The sequence below is a fragment of the Ovis aries genome, chromosome 21 (assembly GCF_016772045.2).
Source record: "Ovis aries strain OAR_USU_Benz2616 breed Rambouillet chromosome 21, ARS-UI_Ramb_v3.0, whole genome shotgun sequence".
In the NCBI taxonomy this organism is placed as follows: Eukaryota; Metazoa; Chordata; class Mammalia; order Artiodactyla; family Bovidae; genus Ovis; species Ovis aries.
The window spans coordinates 15,738,056-15,753,565 of NC_056074.1; the positions used below are offsets into that span (position 1 = coordinate 15,738,056).

Here is a 15,510-nt window from a genome sequence, read left to right on the forward strand (position 1 = left end):
GCCTGATCAGATTTTCTAATTGTTCCAGAAAAGCCAGTAACTTGCATTTTCATGTTAAAAATATATATCCATGTTAAAAATTTTGGTAAGTCAAGTAAATGTGCAGATTACTCTGAGACCAACAAAACCCGTCTCCAGGTAGATTTGTGACAGTTTGCAACTTCTGCATCATCACCCTGTTATATGTCTGTTTCTCCCAACCAGTCTGTGAATAGCTGGGCAGTAGGACTGTCTGTGTTGTATCCCCAGCGTAGCGCCTGGCACATACCAAGCAAGGAAAGAATGAATGAGTCCATGAGTCCAGAGCAAGGTTGACAGTACCATGACATGCCTGCAAAAGCCAGCTGAGAGTCAGACTTCTGAAAGGACTGTATATTTATCTTTGACATAATTGACCTCAGCAAACAGAATTGAGGAGAAGATACACACCTAGCACTTGACAAGACTTCTTGTCTTAGGAACCACTCAAGCTAGAAGGAATTAAGTGTGGGCAGTGAGGGCTGTGCATGCAACTTACAAATTGAACCAAAGTGTGTGTGACTAAGATAGGGGACTAAGTATAGTGTCATGGAAAAAGAGCTTCTCAGTTCTTCGAATTTCCAGCATTGGATTGACCATGCCGAAGAGATTCAGAAGTAGGGGCCATTACAGGTTTGATACAAAGTTTAATAACTTTACTGCCAGGTACTTCTGTCTCTTAAGAAGTTTGTACTAAGTTATGTTTAATGTAGAGACAACTCACTTAGGAACACCTAATTACACCCACACCTAATTCAACACCCACTGGAGCTGTCTTATCTTACATTTGACAAAAAATTTCTTTTATCACATCACCGAGAAAAATAGTCTGAATTTTTATCAGACATCCCTGCTTGTTATATGAATCTAGCTTTCTGAGCTGAGGGAACTGAGGTCTAGAAAGACCCCGTCATCTGACAAACGGTCGGTTGTGGAAAGGGCACTGAGCTTGACCTTCTCAGGTCTCTCAGCTGGGTGTTAGGTCTGTGACAGTCCATCTCCTACGGTCTCCTAAGGTGGTAGAGGTCATGACACAGCGTTGGGTTCTAATCCTGCCTTTGCCACTCTCTTGCTGGGTAAACTTGGAAAGATCACTTTCCATGGCAATCATCTCAGCTTATGTTTTTTTGCCAAGCCACGTCTTAAGTTGATTGGCTGTCGCTTAGGTCGGATGCCCAGTGTGGCCAGTCAGGTGACAGGATCATGTCGAGCAAAAATCCACTTTCCGGCCATAGCTTTAACAAGGGTGGGGGTAGAGCAATTTTATTCAGTTATGACCATGATTGATAGCATACCTAGTTAATGTCTGTTGAAAAGTTCCCAGATATTTGGTGAGTAAATGAACCACTTGTTTGTTAAGACCTGTGTTACATCCTTAGTGATGTCTCTCCTAATCTTCCTCCTATTCTGGCAGGATAAGTTAGTCCCCCTTTGTGCTACCATTGGATGTTATAAAACTACTATAATGTTAACAGACTGTATCATTATTGTCTTGTTTATTTCTCTCAGGTAACTCCTGAGGGCAAGAACTATAACTTACTCATTCCTATACCCCTAGGATCCAGCAATAATTGGTCATAAGAATATTAGTTAAAGACTTTCAGTAAATGAGTATGAAAGAGAATTACTGAATAAATGAGTGAGCAAAAAAGAGTAGATAATTCCTTCGGGCACCAACATCCTATGAATCTATGAAGTAATAAGCCGCTATATTAAGAACCATAAGATGAAACCAGTTAGCTATACACAGCAGCCCCTTTAGGAGAAAGATAACGACAATGGTTTCAATTTATTGAGTCCTTAGTACATGCCAGGCAGAGTGCTAAGACTTTATGTGAATTATCCCACTTAACACCTATGATGACTTCAGGTACTAATATTATCCCTATCTGACATGAGAACAGTGAAACTGAGAGATTAAATAAATGCCCAACCAGTGAATGGCATTGGAAGCCACAGGTCAAAGTCAAGGCTATTGGACATCAAAGTCAAGGCTATTGGGCACCAAAGCCAATACTCGTAACTTTTATTAACGGGGAAAAATGAAAAATAAGGCAATGCTGATAATTGTTAATAATTCTATTAGTCTGTCTTAAGGTTTCAAAAAGGTCACTTGGTATTTAATAGAACCAAGGCTATCCATGCCAGTTGGGGTCATTAGAAGGCATGTAGTCCAGCTCCATCATTTTATAGTGAGGGAATCTGAGGCCGAGAGAACTGGCAAGACTCAGGTTTAGTTAGAGGAACAGCCTGTCTAGAACCAGAGTATCAAGGCATAGCTCCTTTTACTGTTACTGATGTGTTGCTTCAGGGCTCTGCTCATGTTATTGCACAATGAAATTTTCCCTTTCCACATATCTGAAGTAGCCCCTATCACTCTTTTTCTTATCTTGCTTTATTTTTCTTAAACCAGATTCTATTTACAATATGTATTTGCTCACTTATTTATTTGGCACACTAGAAACTTGATGAGCACAAGACTTATTGCTGTTTTTTTGGAACCTGTAGCATTGTCTGGTATACAAAGTACTTAATAAATTGGTTGATGACTAAACATTCCAAAGTGTCAATTACAATATGATTTTAATGTACTGAAACTTTGGCTTTCAAACTTCAAATCAGAAGGCTTTCTTCACTTTTGGCTTTATTTTCATTTACTTTTGGCCTAACATTTACCACAGTATTAAACCGCCTCCCCACCCCCTAGGACAGGGGCCTTGCCTGAGTCATCTGCGCATCGCAGAGCCTAGCCCAGGACCTGGTGCAGGCAGCTGTTCGAAAGTGCTGGGGAGGCTGGTGTGGAGAGTGGTAAGAGTGACAGTCACAGGCATCATTGTTCAGTGATTTATTCTCTTAAGCCTCCATCAGCAGGTGGAATGGAAGACCCCTCCCACCCTGATGCCTTGGGTAGCCAAGGCATTATATTCTTTCACTGCCTTCTCTGTCTGGAGGACCCGCACATCAATGCCTTTTTTCTTGAGGTACTCTACCGTTGATGGGGGTACCTGGAAAGAAGGAAAAAGGTGAGTAAATCAGGGTGGAAGGCCCCCAGGGTTTCCTTTCCTGTTATGAGGCAAATATATTCTACAGAAATGGACACTGACAACTGTCACTCCCCAATCACCCAGCATGTCACCAGTCCAAAATTTGGCAGTGAGCCCCAAGGAGTCAAAGAGTCTTCTAAGAGGTTGACAGAAGTATCATGAAATATGTGCACACAGCTCAGGTGAAATGGAAGCTGGAAAGAGCATGGATTCTGGAGCCAGACAGTCTTGAATTTAAGTCCTTACTAGCAGTATGACTTTGGGTAAGTGAATTAAATACTCTGAACCTTTTTTTCCATGTGTGTAAATAGAGGTAATACCACCTAACTCACAGGGTTGGTATGAGAACAAACTCAGCTAAAGTATGTAAAATGTCTAGCATGTAAATGTTAAATGTTTGAGTCAATCCAACCTGAGTCTCAATTCTAACTTTGCCATGCAATAACCAAGAGACCTTTTGAAAGCCTGTCAATTGCAATTTCCTCCCCCATAAAATGGGGATAATAATACTTAAAACCACAAGGTTGGCGTGAGGATGAAGTTTATGAATGTACATATACTACAGCTGAAATGTGTTCTCAGGCCTTTCTTGATCACCTCATTTAGAACAGCCCTCAGAAGTCACCATTTTCTTCACAGCATTTATTATGATCTGAAATTGTCTATTTATTATTCACAAGGGCCATGAACCTTTTTTACCTTCTTGTCCCCAGTACCTTGAACAGTGTCTGACCCATAGAAGGTGCTGAATAAATATTTGTAAATGAATTTATATAAAATATTCTCAATAGTGGCAACTATTATTGGATATTTTCTCAACTCTGACTTGTCCTAAATATTATTTTTAAGTAAATTTTAATTCAACTCTGTTGGAACTCTCAGCAAAATGTTTTAAAATGTCCTATATTACTTTTTCATATATTTGAACAGTTTTATATTAACAGTAGCCTTATGGATAGGAGTCATTTTAATGGAGGGGAAAAAAACTAGATTAAACTAAAAAATATAAAGGCACCTTCATCAGTAAGGAACTGGATTTTAGGACATGTCTATAAGGGACAGAATGAAGTAGATCTCTCTAAACTTATGTGAAAGGCTCTCCATAATGCAATAACAAATGAATAAAAAGTTGCAGGACAATATGTATAGTATGATCCTGTTTATGTAAAGCATGGATGTCAGTATATATTAGTAGATGTGTAGAGAGAGAATTGAAGCAGTTACATATACATCACATGACTGGGAAGGGAGAGTCTTTCACCTTTTTAATATTACATTTCTGTGTTGACTTTTTTTCCACAATAAGCATGTATTATTTCTGTAAGTACAATAAAACAAACATTTTTTCTGAAAAGGGAAAAAAAACTTAACTTGAATGTGACCAAGAAAAGAAAAATTTAAAGTACTGTAAAAATGGAAGATACCATAAAACTCTGAAGAGCCAAATATTGATAGCTATAGAGCTTAAGAAATTTCCAAGATTGAAGAATTTCTGGAAAACGGTTGAAACAACACCAGCTGTTGGTTAAGTAGAGACTGGAGAGACCAACCCTGATGAGGAAGAGTAGGCTCAGCCACTACTTCATCCTGGGCCATCCAGTGGCTCAGCAAAAGGGGGGTGCGTGATACATGGACGTATCTCTATGGTAAAGATCTGAGAGACTACGGGAAGTCCTGAGGAATGCTGTGCTCACCAGTACCAACCTTTAAGGCCTCACTCATCCCCCGGCCAATCACAAGGATCTGCACACCCTTCTCCACAACTTCTTCCACATCTGCAGGCTGCACACCAGGAGAATGCTGGACGTGGAAAGAGAATGTTCATCAGCTGCCAGCTTTTCCAGTCTTTCTTTGCAGTCAGCATTCTTGTGAAATTCATTCATTCACTTAAGAAATGTTTACTGAGGTTTACTCTATGCACAGTGTCACTTGGGCCCTGGGAATAACAGAAGCTGCCCTTATGGAGCTCTAAGTCTAGTGAAAAAATATGGAAAACTACAAACACATTTCAGTAGTTTCACAAGTGCTACAAAGAAGTAAGTTCAGGGTACTATGAGAACATAAAGGGCACCTAATTCAGACTTGGAGAGTCAGGCCAGGGGGTCAGGGGAGACACCCCAGAGGAGGTGACATTTAAGTCGAGATGGGCTTTCCTGATAGCTCAGTTGGTAAAAAATCCACCTGCAATGCAGGAGACCCTGGTTCGATTCCTGGCTTGGGAAGATCTGCTGGGGAAGGGATAGGCTACCCACTCCAATATTCTTGGGCTTCTCTTGGGACTCAGCTGGTAAAGAATCCACCTGCAATGCAGGAGACCTGGGTTTGATCCCTGGGTTGGGACAATCCCCTGGAGAAGAGAAAGGCTACGCCACTCCAGTATTCTGGCTGGAAAACTCCATGGACTGTATACTCCATGGTGTGGCAAAGAGTCAGATATGACTGAGCAACTTTCACTTAAAGGATAAACAGGAATTAGCCAGGTTAAAGGAAATCAGGGGAACAAGGCATACCAAACACAGGGAACAGCATGAACTAAAAGGCTCAGGGGAAAGAGCAACCTAGTGAACTACAAGTAGTTCCTTATGACTGGAGTGTAAGTGATAGGTGAGTGGAAAGAGAGGAAGTGGGAGAAGAAAGCATGTGCACACACCATGCCAAAAGTCGGAAAGCTCCATTCTGTTTCCTTGTGCTGAGCTTCTTTCCTACTTAACTGCAGGAAAACTTTGATGCTTTAAAACCTACCCTACCTGTCGCTCTGTAAAGTCTTCCCAGATTCTCCCAGGGGTATTTAAGGTAAGGTTTTTAATGAACATTAACATCAGAGGATGGTGGCTTCTGAACTGCTTCCACATCAGCCAGTGGGGATATAGGAGTTAAGAGTTTGGTAAATACCAGCCCACTACTGGGGAGTGAATAAATATGAGTGGAAAACTGTCATGGAAGACTTGCTGTTCTAACTGCATCTTATGAGTTGGAATATGCCTTGATGCAGTGGCTGTGGAACAGATACATTCTAATCATAAGTTAGAGGTGGTTTAGAAAAGAGCTGCCAAAACACCAAGAGGACAACAAATTTGCCAAAGAAGAGTTTTTCATTCTAGAAAGCTTTAGAGGTGATAGGATTGAAATTTATAAAGGTATAAGAAGAACAAATAAGTATTTTTTAATTAAATCTTGAAATAATATCTTACATGTTTATAGTTGCAGTTTTCATAAAACACCTATAGAAATTCTACGTGCTCTGCATAATAGCACAAAAGCATCTATTCTTGTTTTATAGATAAACTTAAAGATCACAAAATATATACAAGATGATGCAAATCACTAAGTACTAGAGCTGGGACTTGAAACAAGTTAACCTTCTAGTTTAAGGCACTTTATTAGAATACTATAAGGAGCAACTCTGTTGAAACTTGAAAGAACTAATCTTTTTTTTTTTTTTTTTTTTTAGTTTTTTTTCTTTTGAAAGAACTAATCTTAATGACCACATGTTGTGGGGGAAGGATCAGTAGGATGACATGGGAGATTGGGACTGACATATATACACTGCTGCTGCTGCTGCTGCTAAGTCGCTTCAGTCGTGTCCGACTCTGTGCGACCCCATAGATGGCAGCCCACCAAGCTCCCCCGTCCCTGGGATCCTCCAGGCAAGAACACTGGAGTAGGTTGCCATTGCCTTTTCCAATGCATGAAAGTGCAAAGTGAAAGTCAAGTCACTCAGTCGTGTCCAAGTCTTCGTGACCCCATGGACTGCAGCCTACCAGACTCCTCCGCCCATGGGATTTTCCAGGCAACAGTACTGGAGTGGGGTGCCATTGCTTTCTCCGCATATATACACTACTATGTATAAATCAGATAACTAATGAGAACCTACTGTGTAGCACAAGGAACTCTACTCAGCACTCTGTGGTGACCTAATGGGGAAGGAAATCTAAAAAGAGTGGATTTGTATTTATGTATGACTGATTCACTTTGCTGTACAGTAAGAAATTAACATTGTAAAGCAGCTATGTTTTTGTTGTTTAGTCACCAAGTTGTGTCTGACTGTTTTGCGACCCCATGGACTGTAGCCTACCAGACTCCTCTATCTATGGAATTTCCCAGGCAAGATACTGGAGTGGGTTACCATTTCCTTCTCCAGGGGATCTTCCCAACCCAGGGACTGAACCCATGTCTCTTGGATTGGCAGGTAGATTCTTTACCACTGAGCCACCAGGGAAGCCCAGAGCAACTATACTCCCATAAAAATTAATTTAAAAAGGAAGATGTGATACATATATACAATGGAATATTAGCCATAAAAGAATGAAATAATGTCATGTATGACAATATGGATGGACCTAGATGGTATCCTAAGTGAAATAAGTCAGAGACCAGTACTATATTATTTTACTTATATGTGTAATCTAAAAACATGAACAAACAAAACAGAAATAGACTCCGAGGATAGACACAGAGTTGCCAGAGGGGAGGTGGTCAGGGAGATGAGTGAAATAGGTGAGGGGGTTATGAGGTACAAACTTACAGGGACTACTTCATGGTCCAGTGGCTAAGACTCGGCACTCCCAACACGGGGCCTGGGTTCCATCTGTGGTCAGGGAACTAGATCCCATGTGCCACAACTAATACCTGGCAGTCAAATGAATAAAATAGTTTTTTAAAAATAACTAGAAGGGAACTGGCCTTTGGTAAAGGACGTTTAAGAAAAATCTACAGCTAAAAACATTAAGTATGGACTTCCCTGGTGGCTCAGACGGTAAAGCGTTTGTCTATAATGGGGGAGACCCGGGTTCGATCCCTGGGTTGGGAAGATCCCCTGGAGAAGGAAATGGCAATCCATTCCAAGACTATTGCCTGGAAAATCCTATGGACAGAGGAGCCTGGTAGGCTACAGCCCATGGGGTCGCAAAGAGTCGGACACGACTGAGCAACTTCACTTCACAAACATTAAGTATAATGTTGAAATATTAAACATTTTCCCTAAAAGAGTGGACAGAAGAATTTACTTCCTTATTATCTCATTCTTTTAGTTTTCTTTTTGGCAATACTGCACAGCCTGTAAGATCTTAATTCCCTGATCAGGGACTGAACCCGTGCCCTCTGCAATTGGAAGGTGGATTCTTAGCCAGTGGACCAGGAAGTCCCCTTAATATCTCTTGGACCTGTCCATTACTCTCCATCTCTACTGCCACTACCCTGGTGTAAGCTGCCATTACTTCTTATTTAGCCTATTGCAGTAACTTTCTAACTGGTGTCCATAAAACCACTTTGGCCCTTTCCAATGATCCATTCTTCAAATTGCCCTTAGAGGAATTGTAGGGCAAACTGTAGCTAGAGGAATTTTTGCAAAACAAAACCATTCAAATGTCTCCTTTGCTCAATAGCATTCAGTGGCTTCTCCTTGCTCTTAGAATTGGCAAACTCCTTAACATGGTCCATCTGTAAGTTCTCAGCTGTCTCACCAGTCTGACTGCATCTGACTTTCTTCATGTTCTAGCAGGAAAACAGTCTGGCATCTTCTTAAATATGTGCTTACATGATTCAGCAATCATATACCTGGGTATTTATCCTAGAGAAATGAAAACTAACATTTACACAAAAACTTGTACATGAACTTTCACAGCAGCTTTTTATGGGTGGGGGCATTGTTAACTCTTACTTCCTAATTAGAAGCAAGATATCCTACTCTAGATATTTTCTAGGTTTATTGAGCTATAGCTGATAAATAGTACTGTATAAGTCAAGGTGTACAGCATATGATTTGACTTATATAACATGACATGATTACCATAATAAGTTTAGTTAACATCCATCATCTCAGAGACAAAAAAAGAAAAAATAATTTTTTCTTTTGTGATGAGAACTCTTAGAATTTAGTCTTAACTTTCACATATATAGTACTGTTAACTACAGTCATCTATAGAAGCTTTATTTGTAGTAGTCCCAAACTGGAAACAACCCAAATGTTCATGAACAGATTGTGTTATAATCCAAGAATGGAATACTACTGAACAATAGAAAAGAAACAAAGGATCAATACCTATAGGTGTCCCTGGTGGCTCAGATGGTAAAGAATCCACCTTCAATGCAGGAGACCTGGGTTCAATCCCTGGGTTGGGAAATCCCTCGGAGGGCATGGCAACCCACTCCAGTATTCTTGTCTGGAGAATCCCCATAGACAGAGGAGCCTGTTGGGCTGTAGTCCATGGAGCTGCAGAGTCAGACATGACTGAGCAACATAGCACACAAAATGAGCTATGCTGAGTGAAAAATGCAAGTCCCGAAAGACTATATACTGTATGATTCTATTAGTATGACAAATGTAACACGTGTTTTAGGTAAACTGGCAAAATATTAATAAGGCCTGTATATTTGACAATAGTACTGTATCAGTTAATTTCCTGATTTTTATCACTGTGTTGTGAGAAAGTCCTTGTTTTTCTTAGATGTCCTTTACATAAGGACAGTTCCCTTCTAATTTAGTTAAATACCTGTGTGTATTTACTCCTAAATAGAATATCTACAACAGTTCAGAAAAAAAGTGTCTATTGGAGAAAAGGATGATAAAATATGATAAACTCTTGGAGAAGGAATGGCAACCCACTCCAGTATTCTTGCCTGACAAATCCTATGGACAGAGGAGCCTGGCTGGCTACAGTCCATGGGGTTGTAAGAACTGGACACACTTAGCAACTCAACCACCACCATCCATCTGATTCCATAACTGGATATCAGATTAAAAATAAAGGTTTATATTTATAAAAAATATGATAAACTGTTAACATTTGGATCTGGGTAAAATGAGAATTTCTTTTTTTTCTGCCCGTACCACACGGCATGTGGAACTTCTCTGACTGGGGGACCTGGGATTGAACTTGTTCCCCCTGGAGTGGAAGCATGGAATCTTAACCACTGGACCACTGGAAGAGTCCAAGAATTCTTTCTAGTATTCCTGTAGCTTTCTGTAAGTCAGAAGTTATTTCCAAATAAACAGGTTTGGTTTTTTTTAATATAGGTAGGTTATAGATGAGCAGGAAAAGGACATCTATAGGCACACAGACGCTCTCACTGCTTCCTGATTTATTTAGCCAAGGAAGCAACGTTTAGCAGAAGCCAGGCGGCTACACAAAGCAGGAGCAGATGCAGCGCATCTTTGCTGGCGCTCTCTGTGTCTCTTGAGACCCTGCGGGGTGAGCAGCTACTGCTGACATGCTTCACTCAGCCAGTGAGTGTTCCAGAGCAGAGAACATAGCCAGGCTCTTGCACTAATACCTTTTTATATTTTGACTGACTTCATCAACATCTTCCTAAGGAATTAACACTAAGACTTACGGGAGTATCAGTGTTGTAAATTAGAACAGCTGCATGTCAAAGAGTGATCCAAACTGGAGCAGCAAGGCTACTTCCTCACAGTGGGCTAAGATGCAGAGCTAGTGCCCAGGGGGCTCTGAGCAGTGTCTCTGCCTCCAGCTTTCCCTGTTTTCCACAAAGATCAGAATAGACCAGGGATTAGACTCTTTATTAATTTAGGTTTATACATTTTTAGAAGGCAAAACAAAAATGGGGATTTTTTTTTTCACTTGATTACAATAAAAGTGAAAGTTAGTCGCACAGTAGTGTCCGACTCTGCGATCCCATGGACTGTGTAGCCAGCCAGGCTTCCCTGTCCATGGAATTTCCCAGGCAAGAGTACTGGAGCAGGTTGCCATTTCCTTCAGGGGATCTTCCCTGACCCAGGGATTGAACCTGGTCTCTTGCATTGCAGGCAGATTCTTTACCAGCTGAGCTACTGGGGAAGCCCCTGATACTTGTAAAATAATTGTAAAACAATTGGATTAGGTGCTCTTTCTAGTTCCACAGATCTGTGATCAATCCTAGAACCACCCCAAGCTGAACAGTTACAATACAAAGAACTTAAAATGTTTGTTCTGGGACAATGACCAAGGTAAAAACAATTGTAATTCAGAGTTGGAGAGCTTCACTTGCCTTAAGTAGATGTATTTATCTGAAATACTGAATGACTCCTTCATTTAACAAAGAATAGTGATTCCTAGGCTGATTCCTAGGCTGTCAGAGCTGACTGTGCTAGTATAATGAAACAAGCCCACTGCTCAGTGAAGTGAAAGGTCATAAAAGAGTGCAAAACCGAGTCTGAATCATCCTCTGGAGATTCAGAGACTAGGGACAGCAGGAGCCCATCAGAGTTGCAGGATCAGTGGAACCCAGTTTGGCTGCTGCATGCTTTACTGCAGGCTCAGGGTGAAACGTACAGGGTGACATGAAAGATAACTGCAGCAGCCTGTGGCTCCAGGCCTTGGCGTGTGATTACTCACAGCCTTGTGCAGAGGCCTGTGAGTGCAGCGTCAGCCTGTCACTGAGCCATCCTCTCTCTGCCACCAGCTACCCCTCTGCTTCTTCCAGTCTCCTTGGGCAAACCACTAAGGCTCTCCTCCTTCAGAGAGTGTTTGACTTTGTTCCTCTTCTTTAGGAGGCTTTCCATAACATGATGTTATGGAAATTTTAATTGTTTTCTCTTGGAGGAAAGCTGTTAGTATCTTTTCATGTGTCTGTTGGGCTCTCTTTGTGGGTCAGCTGGTAAAGCATCCACCTGCAATGCGGGAGACCTGGATTCGATGCCCCCCCCCGCCCCCCACCGCCCCGGTTTTATTCTGGGTGGGAAGATCTGCTGGAGAAGGGGTAGGCTACCCACTCAGGTATTCTCGGGCTTTCCTTGTGGCTCAGCTGGTAAAGAATCCACTTGCAATGTGGGAGACCTAGGTTCAATCCCTGGGTTGAGGAGATCCCTGGAGAAGGGAAAGGCTACCCACTCCAGTATTCTGGCCTGGAGAATTCCACAATGCAATATCATTTCAGATCTGTCAGAATGGCTCTTATCAAAAAGACAACAAATAACAAGTGTTGGCAAGGATGTGGAGAAAAGAGAACCCTGCACACTGCTGGGAATGTAAATTGGTACAGTCACTATGGAAAACAATATGGAGGTTCCTCAGAATATTAAAAACAGATCCAGCAGTTCCACTTCTGTGTATTTTTGCAAAGAAAATGAAAACACTAGAAGAATGAAATCTTAACCATTTGTGACAACATGGATGTACCTAGAGGGTATTAAGCTAAGTGACGTAAGTCAGAGAAAAAGACTAAATGATTTCATTTATATGTGGAATCTAAAACAAATGAGCAAGCAAAAAAACAAAACAGAAATTAGACACAGAAAACAAACATGTAGTTGCCAGAGGGGAGGTGGTAGGGGAGATGAGTGAAACAGGTGAGTTACAAAATAAATGAATCATGGGGATAGAATGTGCAGCATGGGGAATATAATCGATAATATAAAAACTTTGTAAGGTGACAGTAACCAGACTTATTGTGGTGATCATTTTTTAATGTATAGAAATATGAAATCATTATGTTGGGTACTTGGAACTTGCATAGTATTACAGGTCAATTACTTCAATCAATAAATCTGTGTACTGATAGACTAAAGAAGAAGTGAAGTCGCTCAGTCGTGTCTGATTCTTTGCGACCCCATGGACTGTAGCCTACCATATCCTCCATCCATGGGATTTTCCAGGCAAGAGTACTGGAGTGGGGTGCCATTTCCTTCTCCAGAGGATCTTCCCAACCCAGGGATCAAACCTGGGTCTCCTGCATTATAGGCAGATGCTTTACCATCTGAGCCACCAGGGAAGACAGGGAAGACTAAAGAAAGATGACAACAAAATGCAGTACATGAGCCCTCACTGGATCTTGGGTTTGAAACGAAAGCCAGCTAAAAAAGATATTTTATTGGAACAGTTGTTATAGCTTGATTATAGAGTTGATATTCTTTTATATTCTATAAATGTTGAGTTTCTTGAGTGTAACATTATGTGAGGCAGAATGCCTTTGTTTTATTAGATATAAGCTGAAGCATTCAGAGTTATGTAGCATGATGTCAGTACTTAGTTCCAAATGAATTAGCAAATATAGTTATTCAGAAAGAGAGAAAGATCCTGAGAGACAAAAAAAAAAATCCAAAAAAACAAATGTGCCAGAATATTAAAAACTGGTAAACCTAGGATGATGGTATACAAGTGTTTTTTTGTTTTTTTTTTTTTGAATTTGTTATATAGGTTCAAAATATTTCAAAATAGAAAAAGGGGAAGGAGAGATTCAACATAGACTTTCCATGTCACCCAGGTTTAGAAGGCGAATGGGAAAACACAAGCAAAACAGACACAGAAGCAGAAAGGGTTAGGGACAGCTCAGCTCCACTATATTTCCTTAGGTAGCCATGTCCTGAGCACAAGAACCTTTAGTCCGGTCAAATGGACAAGACTTTGAGAATTATGTTACACTTTATACCTATTGCCTATATTATATATTAAAACCACAAAATCAGCAGTAGTTATAACTATTAAGGACATTTTGGGGGAAATGAAAATAGACTGTATTACTAGTATATCAAGGATAATATCCTTAGTTGTAAGAATGATATTGTGGCTATGCAGGAGAAAGTTTATGTTTTTAGGAAAGAAATCCTAAAATATCTGTCATATACACTCAAATAATTGGGGGGAAATGTATGTGTTTGTGTATCTGATGAGAGAGAAAAAACAAATATGGCAAAGTATTAACAACTTGAGGATTTTGAGAAAGGGTGTCTAGGTATTTTCGTAAGTCATACAACTGTTCTGTAGGTTTCATATTATTTAAAATTGAAAGGTGCAGTAAAATCAACTATATTTCAATTTTAAAAAATCGGAAAAAAAGCTTAAAGTTTTCGCATTTCTTTTGGCTCTCTTCGGGTGCCTGCTAACTGGGCTTGGCTTTCTCTATTTACTTTGGCTGTGCTGGGTCTCTATTGTTGTACTCGCGGCTTTCTTGAGGTGATGAGAGCGGGGGCTACTCTCTAGCTGCTGCAGCGCTCGGGCTTCTTGACTGTGGAGGCTCCTCTTGTTGTGGAGCATGGGCTCTCGGGTGTGCTGGCTCAGGAGGAGTGGCAAGGGGCTTAGTCACCCCGAGGCATGTGGGATCTTACCAGGCCAGGGATCAAATCCGTGTTCCCTGTATCGGCAGGCAGATTCTTAACCATTAGACCACCAGGGAAGTCCTGGTTTTCTTTTAAATTTACATTTTTGTCATATCTTCCTCCTTGCTCCTTTTCAGCCTAACATAAATGAAAGACATATGTATGTTTCCACATAGAAAACTATTCTCCAATAAGACAGTTATTGCTTTAGGATAGAAATGAGTGAGGACAGTATGTAATAGGAGAAAAGTATAGGCTTTATAGTAAGACTCAGGGTTCAAATCTTGGTTCCAAAAATTACTAGTGGTGTGACCCTAGAAGAGCTATATTTGACCAGGCACTGCATTAAATAACAGTAGTTATTTAATGATTGGTAGAGATTTGGGAGTAGGTAGTAGTAACTATTTCAAGGACACTGGTTGAAGACAATAATTTTTTTTATATTTCCATTCTGTAATTACTATATAATCTGCTCCTACCCTCTTTAAACTGATCAAAAAAAGGAATCACAACATTAACCTACCTCAGAGAGAATGTCACAAAGTATAAAAAGATTTTTAACAACATTTATTATGAAAAATTCAATGCAGCCAGTGTTTACTGAGCCCCTCCTTTGCAGGCACTGTGCTAAGTGCATAGCTCGTGCCCTTAGGGAGTTCACCACTTAATGAGGGAGACGATAAATGCCCACTCAGTACCATACAGCTGAACTGCACTAAGTGCTAAAATAGAGGCACAAAATACCACCGAAATACTGAGAATGGGGTAAGCAGCTCATTTTTACAAGGATTATCAGGAAGTGCTTCAGAGAGGAGATAAAACAAAAGCTAGGAATTGAAGGATGTATAAGATTTCAACAGGTACAGAGGGGAGTAGTTAATTTCAAGTAAAGGAAATCGTTTCAGCAAAAGTACAGAAAATGAAAGATCATGGTGGGTTTGTAAGGGAATAGGTATTAAGTATGGAATAGGTAGGCCTTCACATGTGTTTTATGAAATATAGGGGATGAAATTGAAAAAAAAATTGGAACTGTATTATTTTTTTTTTTAAATGGTCCTAAACCACATTCTGAGGAGTTTTTGCTTAGTTTTGAGGTTTAGGGAAAGCCTTGGAAGTTTTCTAAGCAGAGCAGTGACATGACTAGTTCATGTTTTAGAAATTATAATAGAAGACAGACCTCAAAAACATGGAATAAAAGGCAGGAGAACCAGGTAGGAGACTGATTCCACAGCCCAGGTGAGAGCACTGGGCACTAGGAGGGAACAGATTTGGAAGACTTTGCCAAGGCTGAATCAACAAATGGACTCTGTTGGATGTGGTGGAAGAGAAAGTTGGAGAAATAAAAATTGTATCTGATATTTCTCTTCTAGGTGACTGTGTAGACAGTAATTCCATTAATGGAATTATGGAAAAACA

At 40.4% G+C, this 15,510-nt stretch overlaps 1 protein-coding gene and 1 non-coding gene across 4 annotated transcripts in view; both read right to left on the minus strand.

Annotated features, from left to right (window-relative positions):
- Positions 1 to 2,848: 2,848 nt before the first annotated feature.
- AAMDC (adipogenesis associated Mth938 domain containing) overlaps positions 2,849 to 15,510 on the minus strand; it is a 29,412-nt gene continuing 16,750 nt past the window's right edge. For 2 of the 3 annotated variants that reach the window (XM_012101710.5, XM_004019433.5), the window contains exons 3-4: positions 4,767 to 4,862; positions 2,849 to 3,023 (exon numbers count right to left, since the gene is read on the minus strand). In XM_012101710.5, coding sequence (XP_011957100.1) covers positions 2,883 to 3,023; positions 4,767 to 4,862 — 237 coding nt within the window. In that variant the 3' untranslated portion in view covers positions 2,849 to 2,882. Of the gene's footprint in view, positions 3,024 to 4,756; positions 4,863 to 15,510 lie in introns of all 3 variants that reach the window. The other variant, XM_042238291.1, reaches the window with a different exon arrangement.
- Positions 12,699 to 12,770, minus strand: TRNAY-AUA (transfer RNA tyrosine (anticodon AUA)). The gene has a single exon. It is a non-coding gene; the product is annotated as a tRNA-Tyr (tRNA).